The following is a 26,245-nucleotide window of genomic DNA, read 5'->3' on the forward strand; positions in this document are numbered from 1 at the left end:
TCTTTTTACCCCAATACAGATGGCTCTTCCCCCACTGTGCTCCCAGTGAGGAGAGATCTGTATCAGGAGTGCTAGAGGAAGGAATTCAGCATCAGCATGGGTGGTGCTCCCATGGGGGGCCACAATGAAAGCTTTGGGAGAGGATGCAACTTGTGTACCTCTGAAATAGATTAACAGTCATGCATGAGAGAGCTGGGATCAAATTGTGACTTCCAGAAGTAGGGGTATGACAGTGAAATGACACATGCATAATTAAACTACAACAATTACAAACTTAAATTCAGGATCTACTTGACTCTTATTTAATACAATCCAATGATTATCTCTACTATAAAACTATTGTTTTAATCTAGCTCTTCAGCCCTGTCTTTAAAGAGTTGAGAAACCATGACACGGTGAATTCCTATCCTATTCTGCCCCAGACAGATGAAATAAAAAATTGAAACATCTTTCTTACATTAGCTTTATTTAAAACACAAACACTTGCAATGGTAAACATGTCTGATTCAGATACAGTGATTTAAATAGAAAATGAAAGACTAAGATGTTCAAAACATAATGGAGTATGTAAAAACCCAGAGAGGAATTTTCTTCGACAGGAGAAAAAAAATGAAAAAACCTGACTGTAAACGGAACATCCTGCTTAAGCAGTCAGGAACTCTTGCAAACAACATAGAAAAGTTATTCACAGTCTCAAATGTCTGTTACTTTTCATTCACAATCAGCCAGAAGTTTTATTGATTCTCCAATATATTGAAGGGCATTGTTTTCCAACTTCTTTGGAGCAATACATAAACTAGCAATTCGTTCAAGATGGCAATTCTTAATTATTATTTTTTAATGTCTCTTTTCAACTTTTCTTTCTTGAGGCAATACTTCAAACTGAATATGCAAAGCATAGGTTTTTCCCGTTAAATCAACTGTATTTACATTAGAATCAAGCAACATTTTTTTTTTCTTGCTAGGAACACAACCAGAAACATATCCTGCACCATTCCTACACTTTTAGAGGTGTAAGTAGCAGGAGTTGACTAATTAAAAGTAGCGGTAAAAAGAATAAGGAAGAAGTGATTATAAAATATGGAGTGAAGAATGAACAAGAACAATATCAAGAATGGTATGATACACAATACACCCAAGTCTCCAAAGGCCCACTGCAGGTTTTTTGGAAAATCCTAATGTGTGGGCCAGAGTGCTGAAGATGGATGCCAAAGGAAGTTCACGGGTGGGCAATTACACCACAGCTGAGAACTCTACAGATTTGGCAGGGCAGATTGCATACACAGGAACAAGCCCTCCAACTACTTTATCTGCCAGAGGACAGCTTTCCAAAGCTTTGCTTCTGATGACCCATGCAATGCCAGCAGAGTGGGCCATCATTTTCTCAGTTTAGGAAAAGAAAAGAAGAACCTGAGAATAACTTTGCATACCCTTTTAGGGCATGTTTTTAATTATTATTTGCTGAATGGATACAATAATCCGAAGGGGATTTCTTAACTTCTGCCCCATGAGTTTATGCTTGCTAGTGGAAACCCCTCAAGATGATACAGAATGATTGGGCAGAGGATAAAGCAGGCTGTTCAATATTCTCTCTGAACATATTGCATCGTCTTCAACATTAAGAGGGACTAAGGCCCCACCTGCACTGTGGCAGCATGTTTGGTCCAAGAGCATTACTTCTCCCCTCCTCTACATTTTAAACCGTACTGCTAATCTAGAATCAAATTAAAAAATAATTACATAACTCAGAGTTGACATAGTAACTCAAGAACATAGAAATTACCCTTTAAAAATCACAAAGCAAGGGAAAACTCTGAAATACATGGACACTGAACTTTGCCACATAGCCGGAAAACAGTTCAGTAAAAATCTTCATGAAGATCATTGAGTTGATGGAACAAGTGCACTCTGTGGGATTATGAACGGTCTCAGATTTTTCTTAGTTGAAATGTTCATGGTTTTGTTCTCCAAGTCTTTAAAGTGGGCAGAATAGTAACAGGACTGTCATATAGGGACATCTCTCTGACCAGCAGGGCAATTCAGGACAATCTAATGCAGCCAGCTTCTTCAACCAGTTCAAATGTGCTTTAAGACTTGTCATAACTCCTCAGCTAGAAAGGGGTAATCTTGGTTATCCAACAAAAGATATAGCTTTGATTTTCTCTCAAAAAGAAACTATATGGAAAAATCAACTGTCAATCATTTCAGAAAGTTCAAGCAGGAGGTCATCCTCATCTTTTCCTGGGTCTAAATCAATCTCAGCTTCCAATTTGCCTCCTGAGATTTCCCAAATTAGCTTTTCAAAGTCGTCTTCAACCGAGGAGGGTGTCTTCCCAGCTCCTGTTGAACTCAGTCTGCGTGTCTTCACTGCTGCATGAGAAGAGGTTGGGCTTGCTATCTCTGCTGGCAACGTGGAGGCCACCTGGTTATCCATTTGCAGCTCAGAACTTCACAAAGAGGGAAAACAGCATTATACATCTCCAAGTGGGGAACAAAGATTCTATCTGGACACTTGGGGAATTCTTGGTTGCAGTGTTAAAAAGCCATTTCAAAATTTCTTCTCTAGCAACAAACATGTTGTCGATTAACTATAGCTATGAAACTAAAGTAGGCAGGATGCAAGTACATAAAGTAGAGATTATGTGGCAGTGACATCTAGACTATATTACAACAGGCCAGGATACATTGATTAGCAGGAAGAGAGAGTATGTCTATGAACATTTTATAGCATGCAATGTCAGCTGCCAAGTGAAGGAAGGGTATTAAATACTTTTAGCAGTATTGGTTGTAACCACCCATTTCCTTAACTTTACAATATGTAACCTTCTGTTTTATTTTTAAAGTAATATAGGTTAAGGTAACTTGAGCAGTATTCAATACAGGTCACTATGGGGAATATTAGAAATGACGAAAGCAGCATAAAATCTTGTCACCTTAAAACAAATTTATTGCAGCATGAACTTCATCTGCAAGTCTCTACTCCAAATGAAAAAGTACAGCCTTACCTATAAAAGCTAATATAAAAATAAATGTATTCATCCTTATAGTATAAGATTCTTTGGGTTTTGCTGCAACAGATTAACAGACTAGTATTCTGTAGTCAGACATGGTACACAGGTTGAAGCACGGACAAATATCTGATTTCAGAACCTTGCCAGGCTAGGTGCAGTTAACCTGTGATTTCAAAGTTAGCTGAAGATCCCATGTGGTTTCGAAGATATTAGTAACTTGGATTTAAAAGGCAGCCCACCTATGACAGAAGTCTGAAGATATAAACTTCACCCAGAATATGGCATTGTCCTCTCTGCAGTAAGATCTAAAGCAGGTGAAGGCAGCATGGTATCCGTGGACACCAATGCACTCTTGAACACCTTTCTTGGTGGCCACCAAGGTGCCCTGCCCCTTTCACTGTGTTTTAGTCAATTAACATTTTTCTTAGCATCTGGGATTGCTGGGAAATAGGTTTCTGTAGGTGCTGAAAATCATAGATTCAAAGGAGTTCTTTGCTGGGGCTCAGCCCCATCTGTTGTATTCAGGCTTTTGGGCAGGGTATTCATCCTTTGCCACACCTCCCAAGGCAGCCATGTTGTGGTGGTGCCCAGGGCAGTTTCTCAAATTGCTAAATGTGCCCACATCCCCAAAAGAGTGCCTACTCCTGATCTAATGAGTGCTAGTTTGGAAACATCTTACTTTCTCTTTTATCTGGCTAACTAAACTGAGTTTACTTTGGAACAGAAAGGAAAACTATTTATTATTTGTGTTAGATTTGTCTTTTGATATATTTAATGATATATACCTTTACCTATACCTTTACCTACTATTACGCTAACTTGCATTTCTTCAGAATCTGCCACTGTAGGCTTGCAATTTTCCATCTGAATATATTATATCCCAGGTTCTTATGGAGTCACGTGAACTTCATTCTATTCCAAATGCCCGTCTATCATCTGTCCTTCCATTTTTAAACCTAAAGGGGGAAAAGCTAAAGGCCTCTATCCTAAACTTCGTAGGATCTCATTTTAGTAGTGACTAGCAAACAATCCAATTCAGTTTGTACAAATGTTCTGGGAAACAGTCCCAATGATGTACAATATGGCTATTAATAAATTAAATCATTACCTGTTGGAAGATACTCTCTCAGGAATTAAGGCTACAGTGTCCCTTGGAAGGACTGGATCACTTGCCTGAGAAAAAATAGAGATTAAAAAAAAATAAGCTCTCTCTGCAGGTTCCTTTTCCTCTCCATCAACATGCCGCTTAATTCCTGCACATTTTTCTTATTTTCTCTCCTCTTATTCAAAAGAACAAGTTACCCTCTCTCAAGATAAGTCAACGCTGGTACTTTCCCAAAGAGGACTGGACAGTTAGCACTGAAAATGTTACACTGCAAAATTGCTACTGATTTAATGAAGTGCAAAGATACAGCCATAGCACGTAGGTCTCAAGACAGTGTAACTCCTGCAACTATCATGGGGTTTCAGCTGACATGATCCAGCTGCATGATCAAGTCTCTCTTACCAGAGCTGGATTTTCAGGTGGGAGCTCTTTCTTTTCTGTGCTTGGGATGGGGCTCAGAGGCTTCACTGCTGCGACAGAGGGATGGCTTTCTGATGATTTACGCTTCAATGCCCGCTTTGCTGGAGACAAAGGTTTCATTCCGGATGGTTTCACATTCATCTTGGGTTTAGCTAGAATATGAAAGTCAGCCAATGAATATAAAAAGGGAATTTTTCGCTTTTCTCCCTCACTCTCTTTAAGAATAGTACAAGATGCTTGGAATAGCACTCCTCTTCCTTAAAAGAGCCTTTTTTACATATGTGAGATTTATAAAGAATAAAAATACTTAGGAAATTACATTTCTAGAGTGCTGCGCTAACTTTTTCCACCACACACACTCAGTGTTCTTCACGCACTTCAGTTACTCACCTGCATGAAAAATGCAAGTAACAGGCTGCAGCACCCTGCAAGAAGGAACTTTTTAACGCAGAACAACTACAACTAGTAATCTCTCTTCACCATAGGGGTAGAGCTAAACAATTGGAAATGGATGTGATTTTATCACATGTCCCATGCTCAAGAGACTAGGGGATAAATTACCTAGCTAAGCAGATTTTCTAGGAATTTGGTGGCAGTTTTTTTAATCTCTTTAATACTACAGCTGTTTATGCCCTTGTCTCAACAGTGGCATACCAGATATTCCTGGCCAACAGCTTGACAGCATCTGAGCTTTACTTTTTACATTATTTTTAAACCTCTTGGAAACAGTCTTGGGAGAAATAGCAATCCCTTAAGATCGACGAAAACAGAAATGAGAAAACACACATACATCTATCAAGAGATAGCAGATGAAAGTTCTAGGTACTTTTCCAATTCTAGAGTTTGTGTAGCAACATTATGTTTTCATGGACCTTTAGACACACACGGGAAGCAGTCCCAAGTCAAGCAATGGCTAGCATCTACTAGGGCTATCCTATTACTACTTTCTTCTTTGTACCAAATACATTAGGAAAAGACCATGACTAAAATATGCAGCTTGTCATTTAGCTCATGGGGTAGATTAGTACTTAAGCATAACCTATGGCCCTTCTTTGAAACAACCCTTCCTTGAAAAGTTTACTCAATCCTTTAAAGGTATGAATCACCTTGATAGAAGAATTTTAAAAGCTTCCTTTCTGCCTCTTGTCAACAAGACAAGGAGGCCAGCCTTTCTATTACTCAGGCTACCATAGAAATGCCACTTACCTTTAGCCCTTCGTTCCAGAGACTGAACGGAGAGTCTCAACTCCTCTGATCCCAAGTTCTCTGGTGCTACTTCCTGGGATCTCACCAATAACTTCTTTGTAAGTGGATGACTTTTCCCTGTTATCCCAGGGGATTCAGGATTTGTAGTGACTGGGGCCTTCCCTTCTGCCATTTCTTCCCCAGAAAGTGGCATAGCTAATTGTTCTTCATGGGGTTTCTTTTCTTGCTGTTGTTTTAGCCGTTGTTTCTCTTTTTTTATCTCTTCTAAGCTCTTCACATACACCTTAGAATGTGAATTGCTCACACTGTCATTCAAAGGCTGGGTGGAAATCAGAGAAATAGACAGATGAGGTAAGAGAGGTTTCCCAAGGGAAAACTACATAAGCTCTTTAGAGAGTTCACCATGCTATCTTCTCACCTCAGACTTGCTAAAATGCAGGTTTTTAAAATGAGATTCAGTCTCCTCATCTGTACTGTGGAAGTTCAGTCTAGAAGCAGTGTGCAATTTCCCATGACCAGAGCAAAAATACATAAACAATGCACTTCTTCGTGGAACCAAAAAGTCACACAAACCATGCAGCTTCTACTGAGAACTGATAAGCCCCCACTGAGTATACAGTTGGTTAACTGGAATAAGCTTAATAAAACTGAACAACACAGAACAAAAGTCCATATTAAAGAGTTGATATATGTTAATAAAGCTTAGTCTATGGCGTAGTGTCCAATGGTGACTGCCCGTGAACAGCCAGCCCCACCACTGATTTAGCACTTCCGGGAGAAACTTGAAACAAAGAGAAATGCTACTTTCTAGAATGGGGCAGGTCAGCGGAGTTTCTACTCATTTCTGGGTTGCCCCTAGAAGAGTTAAATCTCCACTGTGCTAGTGGTGGGTGCCGCTTGCACAATGGAATTGGAGAGGCTGACCATTGACGGAATGGAAGCATCGGTGGGCCCTGGCTGCAGACAGGCAGCGTTGGCTACTGCCCTATGTCTATACACAAGGAAATAGATAAAAAAGATTGCACCATCTTGACTTGCTTTCTCAGGTTGCCAGGATCTGGATGGTGGTGTAAGACTTTAGTTCAGAATTTATAAGTTTTGTGTTGCTGTTTTCATAGCCATAGGCTGGAAGCCCAGCCACATAGCTGGTAGCATGCTATCCTATTCACAATAGGCTACTGTCAAAATATATTATACTGGGATTGGCCTTATTGGATTATTGCCCTGTATAACTAATAGAGTCTAAATGAGCCCCCCCCCATTCATATAGGATTTGAATATCGTACATCAACCACTCTCAAATGTGATGCTGATGGGTAGTTTTCAAAGATGCTAGATTATACCCACTGTATAGTGTTGCACAATTACCAAGCCCCCACTTTTTTAGGCAGCATTGTGAAGACTCACCTTCACAGTAGCATCTGCTGTGGAAGTTCTTGGAGAAGACTTCAGCTCCAGGGATGTTTTTTCTTCCCTTCCAGGGGCTGCTAAAAAGACCACACTGACTTGTGAGGATAGGTAGGTTAACCAGATGACTACCATACCCAGTAGCCCACCATCTTGTTTGAAATGAAATCCTACATTCTAACACCAAGATTCATGAAGCTCTATATTCTATGGAGAGAGCCATTTCTTCCATTGCTCAAATAAGCTTCTCTTCTCCACTACTGTTGAGTCAGATAGCATGCTCATACACATTTGGAACGTATCTACCCAACCAGGCACACATCTGATAAATTCCCATTCCACAATTTATGTGATGTGATATCACACTGCTCATAGCCTGGGTTTAACGCCCAAATGACATGGAAGTGCTCTGCTGATCCTTCAAGACTCCTAAACAACTGAAGAAGAATTTGGAAGAACACATTCTGCCCAGTCCTGGACCACATAAATGTACATCCTAGTGATATGTCAAAAAGTTAGTAATTTCAATTATTCACTACATATCTTTACTTCTGGCTCAATAGACAGATTTTTCCAGAAACATTTGATCTGGCATTAAAATTTATCACAGAAAATTCCAAAATAAGCTAGAATGGTCATGTGCCCAAACCCACTTGAATTTAAGTACAAACTACATGTTATCTTTGCAAATGTGTGACCCCAGTTGCTGAGATACAGAGTAATGCACTTCTGGTTTCAAAGCTTGGGGGTGGGGGAGGTTGGGGAGAATGAAAAATATGCTGGGTAGAAAGGCCCACGTACAGAAAATAATTGCTCAGCAGAAGGGTGAAACATTAGTGCTAAGAAGAAAAAATGGGTTAGGGACTCTGCATTTCTCTTATTACTTCTAGTTTGTTCCTCAGCTACTACAACCAGGCAGAATGGTCTCAGAAACAGTGCGGCATGTAGGTGAGGTTCCTCCACGTTTACTCTCAGCTAAGATATAATATCAAATCCCTGAAATTGTTCTAATCTATGCTCCAGGCCAGGAACCAAGTCTATCAGAGGATTATCTTCATGCCTCTTCTTCTATACAAACCACCATCTACTTCAATACATATCGGGAGGACAGTATGTTCTTAATATGAGTATTTAGAAGAGAAAAAAAATGTATTATGAACATGGAATGTGTTGTACCTGCAGCTGGCTTTGTAATGCACAGCAGTCTCCTCCCAACTGGACTTCGCTCGGGTTGCACCTGTGTCTTTGAGGTGCTGTCTGCACTTTGCTGCATTCGGAGAGCTTTCTCCTGCTTGATTTCCTCCAGAGTTTTGATGCGCACCTCTCCAAAGTCCCTGGCTTTGCCAGAAGGCTCCTCTAGTTTTCTTCTGCTTGACAGAGCCAAAACCAGAGAGCCCTGCTTCTGAGGCTCACACTCATGCTTTGGTTTGGTAATGCTCTCTTTTTCAGCTTTTATCCGTTCCTCTTCCATTTGCCTCTGTTTTTTCTCAGCCAGGACTTCAGAAAAGGTTTTGATTCTGATTGAAGGAGATGGCTTTGTCACTGGATTGGGATCATCTGTGGTACAAACTATTTCAACCCTGAGCTTGGACTGAGTTTCTCCCTTTCTTTGGCTAGTCTTCTCCAAACGGATTTCTTCCAGTGTTTTCACGTGGATGTCACCTGCTGTTTTGGCAGCATTCTCTACATCACCGGAACAACAAAAATACTCATAAGAAGAAATGAACGTACATGTTTATTCCAGTCAAAATTTTGAGTGTTATACCTTTTGTATAGTTTTGCCATAAAAATATGGATGTCACCCTGAGAGTTAACCCCCACCCTACCCGCTTCCTGATCTCCTAATATCATTCTAAATAGGTTGTCTGTGCTTCTCCAAGATGTACATGTCGTATTCTAACTTGTGCCAGATTTTCATATACTGAAGCAAGTTCTCAAAGTCAGGAAATGAAAGACATACAATGTGTTGAAGAACAGATACTGACTACTGATCACAAGAGTTCTTATTTCATCAAGCACAGGACTTCTAAAGCCATAGGGTAAGAAACACAATGGCAATAGATTGTCCTTTATCTGATTTAGTCCAGGATTACACTAAGACAGAGATCCACCTGCAAGAAATTCTAAGAAAGGGTATTCCAAGAAAATCAATTGTTACCTTTTTCCATATTGTTCTGCTCAGATGGTAATCCTAGTCTCTCTTTAAGAGACTTGGGAACTTGTACTGCAGGAAAAAAGTGATAAACAAAGTGTCATAGGAGTTTCCTATTTTGTTCTCCCATTGCTTAATTTGGAAGTCCAGACTCATTACATGTGACTTCTTGCAATTTACAAGGATCACCGTAAAGTGGTATTATTCCCTAATCCCTTCAACGAGGAACAAGTTTTCAAAAATCTGAATCAAAGCATAAAATTATGCACACTATACAGAAATGTGCTTGATTTTCAGCTGTTGTTACTCAGGATCCTTACTTGGACAGGATGTGCACATGGCTGTGTATGGAGACAGCAAGGGTACATACATAATTTTTGGTAAAACTTTATATAAGATTCCTCAATCCTGGCATAAAACAGTAGTCAAACATTTTTAAGCGTACCATCCTATGCTCCTCGGGGACCACACAATTTGTAGGAGCTCCCCCCACCCCACTCACCCAAGGCTGTACACAACCTCAGAAGGGGGAATCTAAATGGGGAGTATCCCCGCCCCTTGTAGCGCTACAGAAAGAACCATGGTGGCTCCCTCACCTCGGCTGAGAAGGCGAATGAGGGGGAAGGGTGTGGGGAGTCATTGAGCCTACTGAGAATCCTGAAGCCTCCCAGCTCCCGCCCCCATGATTCCATTCAAAAATGCATCGGGGGGGGGGGGGGAAGCAACAGACAGGAGGACAGAGAAGGGAAGATCACATCCGTTGAGCCTTCTGCTCTCTTGGGCATCTGCTGGCACAGCACTGGATTTTCCGAGTGCTCCTTCAGTAAAAATAGGGTGGTGCCCTAAAGACTTGTGCACTACAAGAAAAGCTAGAAAGGCAGTTGTCAAGTTTTATGGTCACTGCCATCTCCAGGTCCCCTCCCCCACCCCCCCAAAAAGGATTAGGCAGTTTAAAAGATTATTAGGATCAAGAGATTTTCATAACTGAATACAAATTCTCTATAGCTGAAAAAGTGGAATACATTTTACTGATTAAACAGTCATACCTTTCTTCACTGTTTTGTCTGCATTCTCCAGGGAATCCATTTTCTTTCCCAGTCTTTCAGCAAGGCTACGTTTTAAGGGAAGGCCACTCTCAGCAACTTCTAGTGAAAATGCAAAGATTTTATTTTCATGCTTTGGGATTTGTTTTTTAGCTTCTTGCTAATACTTCATATATATTATACATGGGCCTCAACTTCTAGTAGCAATTATAGCTGCTATTTACTCATATGATATTGTAAACTGCTTTGAGTAGGCACTTTGCCTAAAAAATGGGATATAAATTTTAATATAAAAATAAATATACGACTGCCAGTTTTTATGCAAAAAGGGTTTTGCAATGTAAAATGTAGCTGAGTGGAGTAAAAGTTACTAACATATCAAGTATAATGAAAATCCTCCTTGCCACAGATCCTACTCAGTGCCATAAATGAATGGTAGATGCTTTGCAGAGGAAGTGTAGGCAAGCAACATTCCAGCAGTATTTTTTATCCCACATGCAAGTCTCACCTATGGGAGGCTTCCGTTTTCCCAGTCTCTCTGCAAGAGACAATCGAATCCGAGGCTCCTCACCTGAGACAGTGAAAGCAAGGAACTTTAATTTTTTTATTAAAGGTTTGTTTTCCTTTACACATTTGAATGGTTAGAGGAAAACGCCTTTGATGGAATTAACTATCTACAAGGATTCTTCTTTTCAAATGAACAAAAATAGATATCAATAATCATAATTTGAACAAAATCCAATACTGATCTGAACTGTAAGCAACCTATATACTTGGAGGAGCACTAGAACATAAAAGGCACATTATTTGGATACAATTTAAACTGCTAACCAGATTGCTGGTAGAGTACAAAAGCATTTGAGATTCACAGAATTCTAGCACACAGACTGGCCCAAAGTCACACAGAGCGTTTCCATGGCTGAGTGGGGACTAGAACTCAGATCTCTCGACTCCCAGTCCAACACTCTAACCACTACACCATCACACTGGCTCTTCTTAGTAGCCACCCAAGGGTTGCCTTGTTGATAATGAGCTACTTGGAAAAGTATTCATATTTAAAATGTATACACCACTTCCCCACAGCAAGGCATTCAAATCAGACAAGCAATTAAAAATATCAACATTACATTCGTAGTACAACTAAAAATTAGCAGCAGATAAAATTGGCTGGACAAATGTACATAGCAGATATTTTAAAGTTGCCCAATTTGCAGCAAATATTAATGTTAAATCAAACAAAATAGTGCTTTCATGGTGACTGTTTGCAGATTTTTCAAGTATATTGTGTATATTTCAGTATTATGGGATGTTCTCATTGAAGCCTCTTGCTTAATCAATAAACTGAGCATAGCCTACTATTTTATACAACATTTAACATCTGCAAGTTAATATTAGCAACAGTTTGTAGCAATTGCTGTCTGGACAGTTTACAGTTCTTCTTTATCTATGTAACTGTATTTAACTGCTTGAAATATACTTGCACTGGTTTATTTGCATTATTGACCCTAGGGTGTAGTGTAGTGTAGTGTAGTGACTCACAACTAAGAATAGCTATTGGGTCTGAGCTCTTAACTTTTGCCCTTTAGATAAGCAACATGGTGCTATACCTGTTGAGAAGATATATGCTGTGAAACATACGTCAATCCAGTTTGGAGGAGAGCTGTAGCAGAGTACCACTGCTAATCAATAGAGAGGAAGGGCATCTGCAGAAACACTACAGCCTAAGGAATTGCTAAACTGAAGACAAAACAGAGTCACAGTTACCTTGCTTTGTAGATAGAGTTACAGTTCTGACCACAGTCCGTACATTTTCTTTCTCTGGGCCTGGATGAGTCTGGATTTGAGCAGTGACTTCAGAGGGAATGTCTAAGGAGAGAAAAATAAAGCAGCTTTAAGCTTCACTACTGCCACTATTTACTAAGGATGCAATCCTAAGTGTACATTATTAGGGAACAAGCCCCACTGAACTCCGTTGAAAGTAATTCAGTGTAAGCATGCCTAAGACAGCACTGTGAATGTTCAAAGAAGTTTGCATATATTAGCAATCCTTAAAACAACCCTGTAAAATATTTATTTTTATTTATTTATTACATATGGAATATAATTCTAACACTGCAAAGGATAATGGCTTTCCTAAGGGCACTTAGTGAGTTTGTGGCTAAGGTGACATTTGAATATGGAGCTTCAGAGCTCACACACAGCCATCACATAATATCACCTACAATTCATTAATAACCAAGGAAAACACTGGATATCATCCAGATGCAACATTTATGTGACCAATAATCAAGTAATCTCCTTGCAATGCTGCTAAAACATCAATTTCCAAGTTGATCAGTACCCCGGCATGATACTTCTTTGCTGTGCAACAAGGCTTAGGACTCGACTCAATTATTCTTCCAGAAATATGATTTATGCAAAGGTTTCTGCAACAAAGCAAAGCAGCCCAATAACCATGACTCAACTGTGGTGCCCGGAAAAGCTAATCAATGATTGCAGGCACACCAAACTTTACAAATCAGATCTGCCCGAAATAATGTAATATATTTAATTAGTTTATTAGATTCATGAGACCTTGTAAAAGAAAACAAAACCAGATCATTACTGAACAGTATACCCAGTCTGTTTAGGGAGTCCTCTATTTTTTAAAAATATACTTTTCAGCTAAAATGCATAAAAACAAACCCCTTTCCAGCTAGTGTTATACAATTTATATTTAAAAAATGCTCTTAGTTCCAACAAGGTGGATAAGAGCAATAACTTTATATGTACAAAGCTTTAAAGCAGAAGCTAGTAACAGCTTACATTGGACCTCTCATCAATGTAGCAGCACACATTCCCAGAAATCACAAAGATCAGAATTTCCAAATAAAGCATTGTGGGTTACAATCCAAACTACTAAGGACAGTGGGGGTGTCAACTCACCACATTGTTGCTTTGATTTTTCCTTCATTTTCTTTGACTTGATTTCTTCAAGGGTTTTAATCCCAAAATTCAAACTATTATCTGAAAAATGTAGAAATAAGAGTGATATGTGCATGCTTATGAACAGAGATTTCACATTTACTACTTCTTTCAAATAGGAAGACACAACCTGCAAACCAAGCTTAAAGCTAAATAATTTGCAGTACTTTACAAATGCAGTACAAATGGTGCCTGGCATGCACCACAGCCTAAATTAGCTACCGTAACTTGTTTAACCCACAGTGAACATGTGAACCAGGTCAATTTGTTAAAGGTCTACTCAGTTCACCTATCAAGCACATTAGTTCCTACCTTTATCTTGCTTTGTGCTAGTCACTGTTTTCCGAGTAGAAATTACCCGCAATCCATTAGGAACCTCTCCAGAGGGTTGCTGAATAGGCATTTTAGATTCATCACCTTCTTCGGATAATTGATCTGAAAGAAATAACATTGTTAGTTTGATCCTATTCTACTCAGAAGTCCACTTAATTCACTGGAATCTCCTCCCAAGTGTACATAGGACTGTTGCCTTAGGCTGTAATCCTATACCCAATTACATTAAATAATCCGGACTTGATTTCTGAGTAGACATATATAGATTACATCATTAAGGTTCATTGAGTTTTCTCACCTGCTTTCTCAATTAAGTAATAAACAAATAGGTATTTTGAAGATCTGTAACTCTCCATTAGTACTGCTACTTTCAGGTGATATATAGTGTAAAAGAATCCTAAAGGATTTATTTATAAGTACTAGGTTCAAACTTCAGTGTGAAGAAACAAAACAGAGCAATTAAACCAAATGCTCCAGGTCACATAGGACAAGAACTTTGTTTTTTACAGCGATGCAGTCACATTTCATAAAGCAGGCTGCATCCTGAGTTTGTGATACAGTAAATGCAAAAATACACAAAGTGCCACTCTAAAGAGCAAGGGGGACAGAAGCAGGTAGAGAAAATATCAGGGCCTGCTCCAGTTCGACTCCCCTCCTTTGGGAGCAGGACAATCCCATCAGCCCTGTTGCCAGTCTTAATTTTCCCTCTCACTCTCTCTTTTCCCTCTTCCCTCCCGAACTCCTTTTCCTTGTGAGTCATGTCTTTTTTAAATTGTAAGCCTAAGGGGGCAGGGACTGTCTTCTTTGCTAGTTAGCAGGGCTGTTCTGCATCTCAGCTAACCTAGGCATCACTTATTCTCCCAGACCTTGAAAATATGAGGAAATGATTGAAGCTGCTGGGGGGAAAAGCGCTAATGTCATCTTCCGCTTCTATGGGTTTAATGTTGTCTCCATTCTGATATGAAATTTATTACATTTTTATATGTTATGTCTTTTGGGAACCCGAGGTTGAAGCATGGGGTATAAAGAATTAATGAATACCTTATTGAGATATGCATTGAAACTACAGAGAAATGTCATGCTTTAGGAAACTGTATTTTGCTCACCATCATCATCTTCATCATCATCTGCAGCATTGATAACAACTGGTGGATGAGTGGGGCTGGGTACATTTTCAGAATTTTCCACCTTCATTACCCCACGCAGCTGAGGGGATGGATTAGACTGAACAGAAAGCTTATTCTGCTGCAGTGAGATCTGTGTAGCCTTCATCTCTTCTTCTGTGGACTCAGTCACATTTGAAAGAACAGCTTAAACAAAAAAAGAAGACCCCATGAACTACAAGCTGAAAACCACTGCATTGGATATAGACTTAGTTATACATAAAGCAGACCCAGCGAAATCAATGAGTGATTTAATTTAGTCATGACTAACTTAGGTCCACTGATTTCAATAGATTTACTCTAAGCCTGACTAAGTCTGAATCCAATCCATATACAGATTGTGAAACCTCTCTACTAGAATCACAATCTTCAATGAATTGTGGCCAGTATTAATCTTATTAGGTGTTCAATGACTATTATGACCTCATATAGTTCTGTTGAAAAACCCACCAAGCAAGATATGGTGGCCTTATTTCTACCTTTTATGTTAATCTCAATCTCTAACACAAATAGGTGGCTTCACAAAGCTACCTCCACATGGCTTCATTTGTAAGCTGCAGTTAGGGCTTCGTTTAACAAAACACAACACTTCGCTCTTTTAGTTACTTTCTAAATTATTCCCATGTAACGTCTTTCCACCATAGGGTTTTGTGCTGGAGAGATCAACTGCTTGAAAAACACATACCAAAAGAATCAGATGTGGTTTTCCTTACAAAGGTATGAAAACCTAAAGCTAGAATGGAAAATATTCTGTAGTTACATTAGATCAGCAGGAATTGCCAAGAGTGAAAATAAAACTCACTCTTGCTTGGAGGTAAGAAAAGCCCATCGACAAAACGTCCTTTGTTGTGATGGAATGCACAGTTCAACTTCTGACAGCCCACAGGCTGATTCTCCCAGTAGCATGGAATCTCACTGCGCTTTTTCTGAAGACAAAATACAGACTATAAGTGTACACTAGGAACAACCAGCATGCCCACTACATCAGGTAACAACATACTGAGATGATAGCAGCAATATAATCCATAAGGCCTAAGAATTGTATCAGGAGAAGAAATGACAACACAAAATGTAATTATATTTCCACAGATTAAAAAAATATTACCCATTTCTTCAGGGACACACACCCATCTATGAAGAAACCATTTAAATCAGAACATCCAGAATCCAAGGACTACAGCAGATTATTTTGTTACCTATCACTCACAACTCCTGAAAATCAGCTCTTTAGAGTTTGGAAACTCTTTGGCAACATGGTACATGGAGATGCAGCAGGGAGGAGAATCAACAGCCCATACACAGTGCATTTGTGAAATGCATGCCACTCATACATGGAGCATTGTGGGTTGTTGGCAAGTATTTTTCAGTTCTCTCTTATCCTATATTATCTCTTTTCCTTCCAAATTCTATTGCCTGCTACATCTCCTGATAAAATAGGTTAGCTACAGTAGAAAAAAAAATCGAAGTTAAAGACTTTTGATGTACACTGATAAAAACCAGATAGTATGCTGTTCTATAAGGTGGATCACAATTCTTGTCTGCACAAGTCATTTTGTAAGTTCCTAAGTACATTCTCTTGTGTGCATAGTGTGTTAACTAGGCAGTCAAGGTTATGGGCAGAAGTTTCTACAGGCCACCAACTGTAGCAAATTATTTATTACCACCCCAAGCCAGCACCTCCAAATCAGAATAAAGCTATAGAAAGATGCTTAGAGACTATGATCTATGGTGACTTATCACACAGCAACCCATGCAGACAGTCTCAACCTATGATTCTCAAATTGTGAACAGTCTCTTCATTTATTTATTTATTTATTTTCAATATTTGTAAACCGCTTCATATCTAAAATAGATTCTGGGGAGAAGAACATAAAAAAACAATAAAAAGTTTAAAAACAGGATATTAAAATTGTTCATTTTAAAACAGAATATCAATAAAAATTATGGCTGGTCAGTTAATGAATGCTTCCTGGAAAAAAGCTGTTTTCAAGAAGCCCCGGAAACAGCTCCATGGTGGCACCTGATTGACCTCCAGGGCAGGGAATTACAAAGAAAAAGGGCCACCACACTAAAGGCTCTTCTCCTGGTGGACTCGTCAGGCCATAGGAGCGTGCCCTCTCATGAACTCAGTGACTGGGTAGGTTGGTAAGGGAGAAGGAGCTTTCTCAGATATCCTGGTCCCAAGTTGTTTAGGACTTTGTTTACTAATACCAAAACCTTAAATCATGCCCAGTAGCAAATAGGCAGCCAGTGCAGTTCCCTCAGCAAAGGAGTTACATGCTGCAAAGGGGTGCCTCCCGACAATAGCCGAGCTGCTGCGTACTGCACTAGCTCCAGCTTCCAGAGCAGCCTTAAGTAAAGCCCCACATACAGCACACATTGCAGTAATCCAGTCTTAAGGTTGCTAATGCCTGTGAGGAGGAATTTAAAAGAGTGGTTTTTTGGGGTTCGCTGAGTGGTGGTTAAAGACTTTTAAGAGATTTTTTTTTATCTTAGAAAAGATTTATTATGAGCAGCTTGTAGTGCTGCAAGGTGGCAACTTCTGGAGGATCTGAAGGACTGCTTATTAATTGCAGGCAAAGCTAACATATAGGGTTTTTCTTAGAAACAACGGCAGATATGAAAAAGTAATTGCAATCTTAATATATTATTAGTTATGCTGAAAGCATAATTTTTATGATTTATAATAAAAAAGCCAAAGCAATTTATTTTCTTAAACCTGTAAGCATAAGTAAACAGACCACCCATCTTGATTTCCTCAACACCTGTACCAAGCTATCCCTGTACAGGAGAAGCCATAGCTGGCAAACCAGCCGAAGCTGGTAAAAGGAACTCTGTGCCACCATGGCCACTTGGGCCTCCAGAGACAATGATGGATCTAGGAGTATCCCCAAATGATGAACCTGATGTTTCAGAGGGAGTGCAACTCCATCCAGAACATGCGATGTATCACTGCATTTGTATTCAAAACAAAGGAGTTATCAAAACAACCTTGCAAACTAAAAACTTCGCATATTTTCATTTTTCATTTCAGGCACAATAGCTTCATAACTCTAAATCATATCCATCTCTTCACAGCTGTTCAGCAAAAGGCTCCATACCAAGAATGCCACAATCCAGTTATTCTCAACAATCCAAGCTTTCCTTTAACAAACACCCCTCCTTGTCAGATTAAACACACTGCTAGAATATATAGTTAAGACAAGCACTTACATCAATCTCCATGTGTCTAAACCGGCAAATACTCCTGAAGCATCGCCCCTCCTGCCAGAGCACACAGACAGTTTCATTCCCCAGGGCAGCTTCACAGTGACGGAAGGGGCAACTGTCCCCCTATGGAGAATGAAAGGGAAAAACAAACAAGGTCACCCAGGCAGAAAACTCTTAAGGGAGAAATCCAATGCTGTACTTAATGGATTGCAAATTATTGCACTTAATGGATTGCAAATTCCTAATGGTTTTAATTTTTGTGAACCGCCCAGAGAGCTTCGGGTATTGGGCGGTATAAAAATGTAATAAATAAATAAATAAATAAATAAATTGCACAACGGGATTGTTTTCTTTACTCCTCCCTCCTGCAATTCCCCAAATTCTGCTTCCAAACTTCCAAATTTTGAGGGTGCTGAGGGAGGGGCTCTCCAGAATTTCCCAGATGGCACCACTCCCCTTCCTCCTACTGCCAACTGTGGCAATTTCCTAGTTTTTACACAACTTTTTTCCAAATTCTAAAAGGTTGGAATGCCTTTCTTAAGGCTCAGTTTTTGGAAGTAAGGGCTTTAAACTAAAATATGCTGGTAGTTTTGGTATTCTGGGCCCACCCACCACTGGAATGCAGCAACTGAGTTTAGCCCTCAGGCTGAAAGTGGTTCGGCACCCCTACTTTAAAAACTTTGTGCTGATGCTATGTGAACGACCTGGTTCAGGCAACACAACAAACCCAGGCAGCAGGGGATATTTGAAGATTAAACAACCATCAAGTTATTTATATAAGCCACAGCAACCCCCAGGAGAGGTGCTGCAGCTCCTCACAGGTAAATTAACCCACGACGGGCTGTTGTGTCATGTGAACTGACCCAATATGTAACACAAAAAGCACTTGGTAAATGAGATATACATTAGTTAGAAACCTGTGTTACACTGAATTGCTGTTGAATGCATTTCCAATATATGAACATAACTTTGGAGGTTTGATTACAACTTTGCATTATTTCCCATGATTTTACCAAGAAATCCACTAAAAATTACCATAAAAGATATGTGTGTCTTTGATTGGGTTTATCAGTTTACATTATACGTGCAATAATGGAAGCATAAAAAAATGCAAACCTTGGTACATGTGGAGTAGAAATAAAAGTAACAATCATCTCCTTGATTAGACATCTTGGACTGAATCTTTACTGCAAGCTTATGGTGGAGAGACCAATGGCTGAATTCTCTCCGTGATGGCTGGGCACAGCTTGATTTGAAACGGTGCAATCTTCTATAGGCTCTATTAATGGTATCTTCTTTAAATATAATCTTGGAAACAGCAGATGTAGGGGAATAAAAAGAGGTCTTCACATTAGCAATCAGAAAGTCCATTACTCTCTTAGTTTCAGTGTCAATGAACAAGTAAGTTCCAAAGTCTGGTAAGTAGATAAAAAACAACAACCCATTTCTACACAGGTTTGCTATCACTGGTTCCCAATGTAAAAACTAACCAATCTTTGATTTCTTCCAATTTCCTGGTGCTCTTCAAATTAGGGTGGGCAACAGACAGTCTGTGGGTCATGTGCCCCCATTCTTTGGTGTGACCACCACCATCCTTAGTGGCAGTGAAAAAAAAAGTAGGCAGCTTGCTGGCAAATTTGGGTGGCAAATTGCTATGGACACTTTAAAAAAGCCAAATTGAGCTTGAAAAAAACCCAAATTTGTAATTTAAGTGTCCGTAGCATTTTGCTGCCTGCTGGGGGAGGTGAGTGGAAGCGAGGTGGAAAGTGACAAAGTTGCTCACTCCTGCTTTACATATTAATGTAAGCACTAATGCCCTGATCCTATAATAAATGCAATACACAGCAAAATGAAGTTTCATACTTGGCAACTAACAGAAAACATAAGTATAATATTTTGGCAAGGTTTTGCTTGATTTCTTAACCACCACATTTGCAATGCTGACTTGAGAGGACTTTGCTGATAGCCTATGACTGAGGCGTGTGCCAAGTTAAATTATCAGAGTAACATTCAAACATACTACTGGATAAACCTCAACCACTGGTGAAAACTGCTGCCATCTAGCCATTTTGATATTAATTTATATGTTATCAATTGCTGCAATACTTTCAAAAACATAGGTTGAATTATAGTTCACCTCCCCAACCTTCACAAATGAATACACTTTTCATAGATATACCTTGGTAAGTTCAGCAAGTAACTATCTTCAAAGACTTCCAGTTATTTTTCTCCTGTAGGTCGAATCAACACTCAATCCATGAATTGATAATAATGGGATAGAAAGACTTTTCTTCCTCACATTGCCAAGGAAACACATCTCATCCTCATTCAAAATTCAGACAGAGGGTGATTTACAACTACTGGAGAAAGCATGTCCATTTGATTGGTCAGGAAGACTGGAGATAGTGAAGGTTAATTGCCTCTTCAAAATAAACAGTTCATTTAAAGATGAACTTGTGTTTCAAATCAGCTGCAAAGAAGAAGATCCGTCTTCTACAGCCGGACAATTTAACTTTTTTTTTTTTATTAATTTAAAACATAATGTTTCAATTTCTGGTCTTCAAGATCTCTTCACCTATTGGAAAAAAGGAAAAATCTTCCCCGATCTTTATTAACTGCATAGTTAAAAAAAATACTTCTATGTATAAACTTTGATATGCATATTCACATATGTATCCTTTCTTACATACTGTATGTGTTTATACATGTAACAATGTATATAGAAGCATGGTAGCAAAAGGCTATGTTACAAATGAAAAGTCAAATTTGGGAAACTCAAAATAGAGTAGTTAATTTTCCATACAAACGTATTTTTAAGCCAATTGTTTACCACACATGTATGAGCACAAACAGATACATGCATGTTGCACATACTCCTAGAAACAAGGTACACACATGATGTATATAGTCACAAGTTTAAGAACTATTTTTAGACAAATTGGATTGCAATCAATTTTATGCAGAAAGTAACTGCATGATACAACACCTGAAAAAGCAACAGGCTTGGCTGCATAAAATCAAGGAAATTTAATACTTTAATTTTGATTTTAAAATGTTCAATTTCTTTTCTTCAGTGCTTTCTTTTGCTCTGCTACCACAAACATCCCTGCAAAGATGCACCATTAGTCACTGGATTTCAGTGATAAAAGTTGAAAGAATGTTGCAGGGCCAATATCCTAGAAACTGATGTCTCTTCAGCCACAACATGATTTAAAAAAAGTGTTAATTGCAAGAACACTGATTACTCTTTTAAATTTTATTTTGAATATATGTAATTTCCTGCAATTAAAGAATAAAAGGTTGGAACCTTTTACTCACATAAATACTTGAATATTTTTAATAGTTTTTGGTATTGTATTTTGCCAATTCTAATAGAGAGAAGTTTGGTCTGCTTTTTTTAAACTTTAGTCACCCATGTTAAATCAGGATTTATAATTTTTTTTAAAATCTGCTATTTACAGCAACTTACTTTTGTTATATGTTTCTCTCTCCCCTCCCCAGTTTTTCCCCCCCTGGAATTAAGCTTGATTTGCTTGCACTAAATTATAATAGTGCTCCAGAAGGTTTAATCTGCATTTAGGAGAAATATTCTGTCAAATTCACATCATCATATAATTCACTATTACTCCACATTATCAACCAAAATATAGTTCTGGGGAATTATGGATTAATGAATCACTTTAAAAATCAATTTAACAATACTGCTTTATGTCTCCCAGTTGGAAAAAATTAAGAAGCAAATGAACTTAAGGTATTTCCTTTTTGTAAATACATACAGAAGATATCTCTTATATAAGAGGTATATTATTGTACGTACTACCATAACTAATATATGACATAGTATGTTTGGTTTATTAAATTGCAACCTTCAATTTAAACAAACGTTATAAAATATTTTGCTTATTATCTGCCATGGTTTAAGTGTATACTTAAGTGTAAGCCTATGCGGCAGGGTCTTGCTATTTGCTGTTTTGCTCTGTACAGCACCATGTACACTGATGGTGCTATATAAATAAATAATAATAAATAATAAATAATAATTCTAACTTTGATAACAGGTCATTATTTACTTCATTTAATATTGCGATGTAGATGAAGCCAAGAATTGATTATCTCTTTTCTTTACTAGGTGAACACCTTAACTGTTTAAAACAAGTAATTAAGAAAATGGAAAGAATGATTCTTCCATCTTCTCCTGCAAAAATAATGGAGTAACTCTGGTGTACTCTGATAGTCGGAATTGTATTTGAAAGCCAATTAGTTTCTCAAGATGATATTGGTAATCTCGGTGAACCCAGGAAGTTTCGTGTTCAGCTTTTAGAGTCAAGTAATTATCAGTTAACTTTTGAGGAAAATGCATTGCTACTCTGGCAAATGTAAACTGAATGGTCTGCCAAATTCTAATCCCTTTCTTCCAACTGTGTCACACTGTATCAGTCACTTTATTTGACTAGCAAAAACTGCTTTTTGAAATGCTCTAGTTATTGTTGTAGCAGATGGATTCAATAATCCTTCTCTGCATGTTCTGTAAGATCAGAGTTGATGGACCAATAGTGGCACTTGACTCAGATTGCAGCCTTCTCAAATGGTTCAACGATGTCTCATACACATGAACCATCACAAGTCCAAGCCACTCCTGCATTGCTTTTTAGATTGTTTAAAAGTTCCTACAGCATTTAAAGACTGGATATTCACAGAGAAGTTCTCTATTCCTTTAAATACAGATGTGAAAGGTGGTTAAGAAGCTGTAGCTCCCCAAATATTTGATAGTCACCATTTCAGTGAGTCAGTTAAAATCTAACTGCTCTAGCATCTACTAACATATTCTTAGTGCTTTTGTGCTCAGGAGTTGTCCTGGATTGCTCATTTAAACATTAACCATGGTGCATGGATAAGTTTGGGGCCTCTTATTGCACACAGTTCAACTCTATCCTTAGAAACAATGAAGAGGGGGGAGTACTGAGGAAAAGCCACATGCCAACTGTTGCTAATTCTTACAAAATACTAACTGCTGAACTAAAACTATCTGAGGTAGACAAGGAAGGTGCTTTTTAAAAAATAATGCAGAATACACTATAACTATTAGCAACTCCATGGGTGGATTGTATGTGAAAGCTAAATGAACTTTTGTTCCCTTACAGCTTTCCCCAAAGCCAAACAAAACTTTTCTTCTCAACACTGTACAAACAGGCAATGTCACTGTGCGGAAAAATGATATGAAACATTAAAAAAATGAGTTGCACATTTTCAACTATATATTTGACAAGTTCAGTTTCTTTCAGCAATCTTCTCTCAATGATGCACGCCAGACATAGGAAAAAGAATGGAGCTTACAGGGTTTCTTCCAACATATAAAAGTAGAGATAAAACTGGGGGACTGGCACTACATTCTTTAAGTTCTGCAATGTCAAGCCATAACTGGAACTTCATTTTTTCCTCAAAAATACTGCTCCATTCAGTTTTGATAGTCAGATCCCAATGAAAATATGTGGACTACAGAAAAACAGATATGTGGATCATTGTCAACGTAGGAACAAAAACAAGTCCTTCACCACCCTTTAGGGATGCTATCTTTAAAAAAGCAGGTTTCAAGTCAATAGGTATTTGGGGGTCAGTGTAGAAAAAGTTTCATACAGATGTCTTTTCCCCAATTCCTGGCATATGGATGTGGTCAATATTGTCCTCTGTAAGTAAGTTGTGTTTTCTCCATGGCCAATTCATATAAAACAGTTCTGGTTTTCCTGGGTAGAATTCTTTCATATCCAATTTTTTTCTTCCTCTTGGTGATGCTAGAAAGCTAGTCCAGTTACTCTTCCACACCATCTCTCTTAATATGAATATCGGACGAATTGGCTCTGGCTCACAAAAGCCTTTGCAATAATATATTTTCTAGTCTTTAAAATGCCACAAGACCCTGTTGTTTTTGTTGAAGCATACTAATGCAGCTACCCCTCTGGAATAGACATATTGGGAATGTATCCAAGCTGCTACTGTGTTCTACTGTCCAGGAAGATGGATGAAAGGCCAAAGTCATCATCCCCAAGATTATTCATTTTGCCTATTGCCACAGCCAAATAAATAGCATGCTCTGCTTGGAGATACTACTGAAGTATTGATTATTATTATTATTATTATTATTATTATTATTATTATTATTTATATAGCACCATCATTAGTGCCTGTCTTGCCACAGCTAACACTTTTTCTTACATACAGATCTACTATGGAATATATGTCGACAATGAGCATCTTTGCTCTAAAATCAGGCGAGACAACTTGTTTGACTGTATTGCTCTTTATAAGCAAGGTCTCTCTTGCAACAAACGAAGCATGTGTAGAAGTAGGTGCATTTGTAAGCCTCAGGTCTTTAACAAAATGACTATGCAGGACTAGTATTTTGTGACTTGGCTTTTCTTTACAGCAGCTCAACAGTTTGTCTCACAATTGTGTTTGCTGCAGGTACACTGATGCTTCTGTCCTTAAACACCTGAACATGTGCATCAAGGAGCTGCAGCTCAGGTGTGTCTATTGATCACACTTTACACATTTGCTGCAGGAAACAAGGACTACCTGCAGCAAACACAAGTGCTGCATAAACTGTGTAGCTGCTCTTATTCTTAAACTAATCCTTCCCAATAGTTTTAGCAAGCAGCTCTGTCCCTCTCACACTGCCTTCTGTGCCAGATTATGCACTGGGACACCACCATAGATTCGTCACCACTTAAATATACTCCACCTTCTCCCATTAGGAAGACTGGGGAAAAAGACATTCTGCATCCGATGTACAAAGATTATATATTAGAAAAAGGTTATATATTAGAAAGCCCATTGTGCCTAAATTCACTCTAATATAAAATTAATTAACTTTCTCTTTCCTCAGTTGTATGAATACATATTTTAAGAAGCAACAGATCTGCAGTGGGAAGAACCACCACCTAATTTATCACTGGAATTGCTGCCTAGGTAATTTACTAGAAATACTTTGTATTTCCTGCAACAAAGGCCATCCCTGGCTTCACTAAAATAGTAATCTTTATCCAGCCTAAGCATCAGACAGCATCAGTTCTGTTTTCCATAATATTTTAGTATTAGGTTCAAAATTTATTTTTCTAAGATATTAATCAACACATGCTAGGTGTACAGTTCAATCTTTTAAGTGCAGCAAGCACCAATGAGGACTACCTGTTTTGGAAATGAACATAAAATGCCTTCAGCTGAATGCTGTAATAGACAATATATTTCTGTGTATTAAGAAATGGCAATTTGTTTTTAAAATCTTGTTTTAATTGTTTTCTGGATGGGTTCCTAAAGTGAGAGAACCCATGTCAACCACAAGAGACAACCAGAATTATTCTAGCTCCTTATTTTGCTACGTTTGCGGTGCTACTGAATGCAACGCTAGCGAGTACTATCGCATCACTGCTACTGGAAATAAAAATGCCAAGGTTTTAAATTCTCAGATTAGGATGTTGGGCGGGGGTGGTTCCAGGAAATCACGTAGCTTGGTACCTTTCCTTCGCCCTACTTTTATCATCGTTGGAGTTAGGCCAGTTAATCCTACCTTTCCTAGATGCCCGCAATGATCTGGGGAATGGGGAGAAAGAAAGGTTTTTTTAAAAAACAAATCTTGAAGGGCAGGGAAAGGATGACAACATTGGCTCTGGAAGGGCAGAGAAATCAAAAGCATAGTGGTAATATGGATACCACGATGGTAAAAAGCAAAAGGAAGCAGAAGAGACATCTTTCGGCGGGGGCGGGAGAGCCGAATTGGTAGGGCAGATTACAAATAAATAAAATGTCACGACGAAGTAAACAGCCTCGTAGAGGGATTCGGAACAGGGCGTTTAACAACACAAAGCACAGAGCGAGAGCGTAAATGAGAGCAGGGCCCGAGGGAGGCCAGAGGAGGGCAGGCCTCAAAAGTAAATACCGTGCGGCCAAATACCAGGCCACGGGCCTTCGGGAAGCCGCCCCCGTCGAAAAGAACGCAGGCCCCTATTCGTATGTACGTGGCTGGCATGCGTGTGTGGAGGGGACCCGGGCCCTTGTCACCCGCGCGCAGGGACTTTACCGATCCCCGAGAAGGAGCCGCTGCCCACAGCGAGTCGTCGGTCGTCAGGCCACCGAGCGTTTCTCTCTTCTCTCTGGACAGGAGGCAGAACTGGAGCCGTTGGCGTCAGCGCCGCCACTGCCCTCCTCTAAGATGGCGCCTGTAACCAAGCTCCACCAAT

At 39.0% G+C, this 26,245-nt stretch overlaps 1 protein-coding gene across 9 annotated transcripts; it reads right to left on the reverse strand.

The window, feature by feature from the left end:
* Positions 1-449: 449 nt before the first annotated feature.
* On the reverse strand, positions 450-26,202 carry ZC3H11A (zinc finger CCCH-type containing 11A). 9 transcript variants are annotated; one of them, XM_063141958.1, is made up of 19 exons: positions 22,062-26,202; positions 21,484-21,955; positions 20,194-20,245; positions 19,131-19,322; positions 18,018-18,137; positions 15,607-15,730; positions 14,748-14,951; positions 13,621-13,743; positions 13,270-13,350; positions 12,109-12,210; positions 10,853-10,915; positions 10,348-10,446; positions 9,308-9,373; positions 8,326-8,832; positions 7,150-7,229; positions 5,743-6,061; positions 4,519-4,688; positions 4,120-4,184; positions 450-2,447 (listed from the first exon to the last, which is right to left on the reverse strand). In XM_063141958.1, exons 4-19 carry the CDS (start codon positions 19,182-19,184, stop codon positions 2,189-2,191), a joined length of 2,436 nt encoding a protein of 811 aa, XP_062998028.1. In that variant the 5' UTR covers positions 19,185-19,322; positions 20,194-20,245; positions 21,484-21,955; positions 22,062-26,202; the 3' UTR covers positions 450-2,188. The 9 variants fall into 9 exon arrangements, with proteins under 9 accessions (XP_062998028.1, XP_062998037.1, XP_062998019.1 ...); XM_063141967.1 differs by lacking the exon at positions 21,484-21,955 and having other exon boundaries at positions 26,086-26,202; XM_063141949.1 differs by lacking the exon at positions 21,484-21,955 and having other exon boundaries at positions 20,194-20,589; positions 26,086-26,202.
* Between the last annotated feature and the right edge of the window lie 43 nt (positions 26,203-26,245).

Source organism: Elgaria multicarinata, chromosome 1 (genome assembly GCF_023053635.1).
Source record: "Elgaria multicarinata webbii isolate HBS135686 ecotype San Diego chromosome 1, rElgMul1.1.pri, whole genome shotgun sequence".
NCBI lineage: Eukaryota > Metazoa > Chordata > Lepidosauria > Squamata > Anguidae > Elgaria > Elgaria multicarinata.

Excerpts from the sequence above, each read along its gene's own strand:
- ZC3H11A (XM_063141967.1), bottom strand. The coding sequence starts at position 19,184 with ATGTCTAATCAAGGAGATGATTGTTACTTTTATTTCTACTCCACATGT. Across the intron at positions 6,062-7,149 it reads CAGCAGATGCTACTGTGAAG|CCTTTGAATGACAGTGTGAG; the intron begins GTGAGTCTTCAC and ends ATTTCCACCCAG. Across the intron at positions 4,185-4,518 it reads CACCTGAAAATCCAGCTCTG|GCAAGTGATCCAGTCCTTCC; the intron begins GTAAGAGAGACT and ends ATTTTTTCTCAG.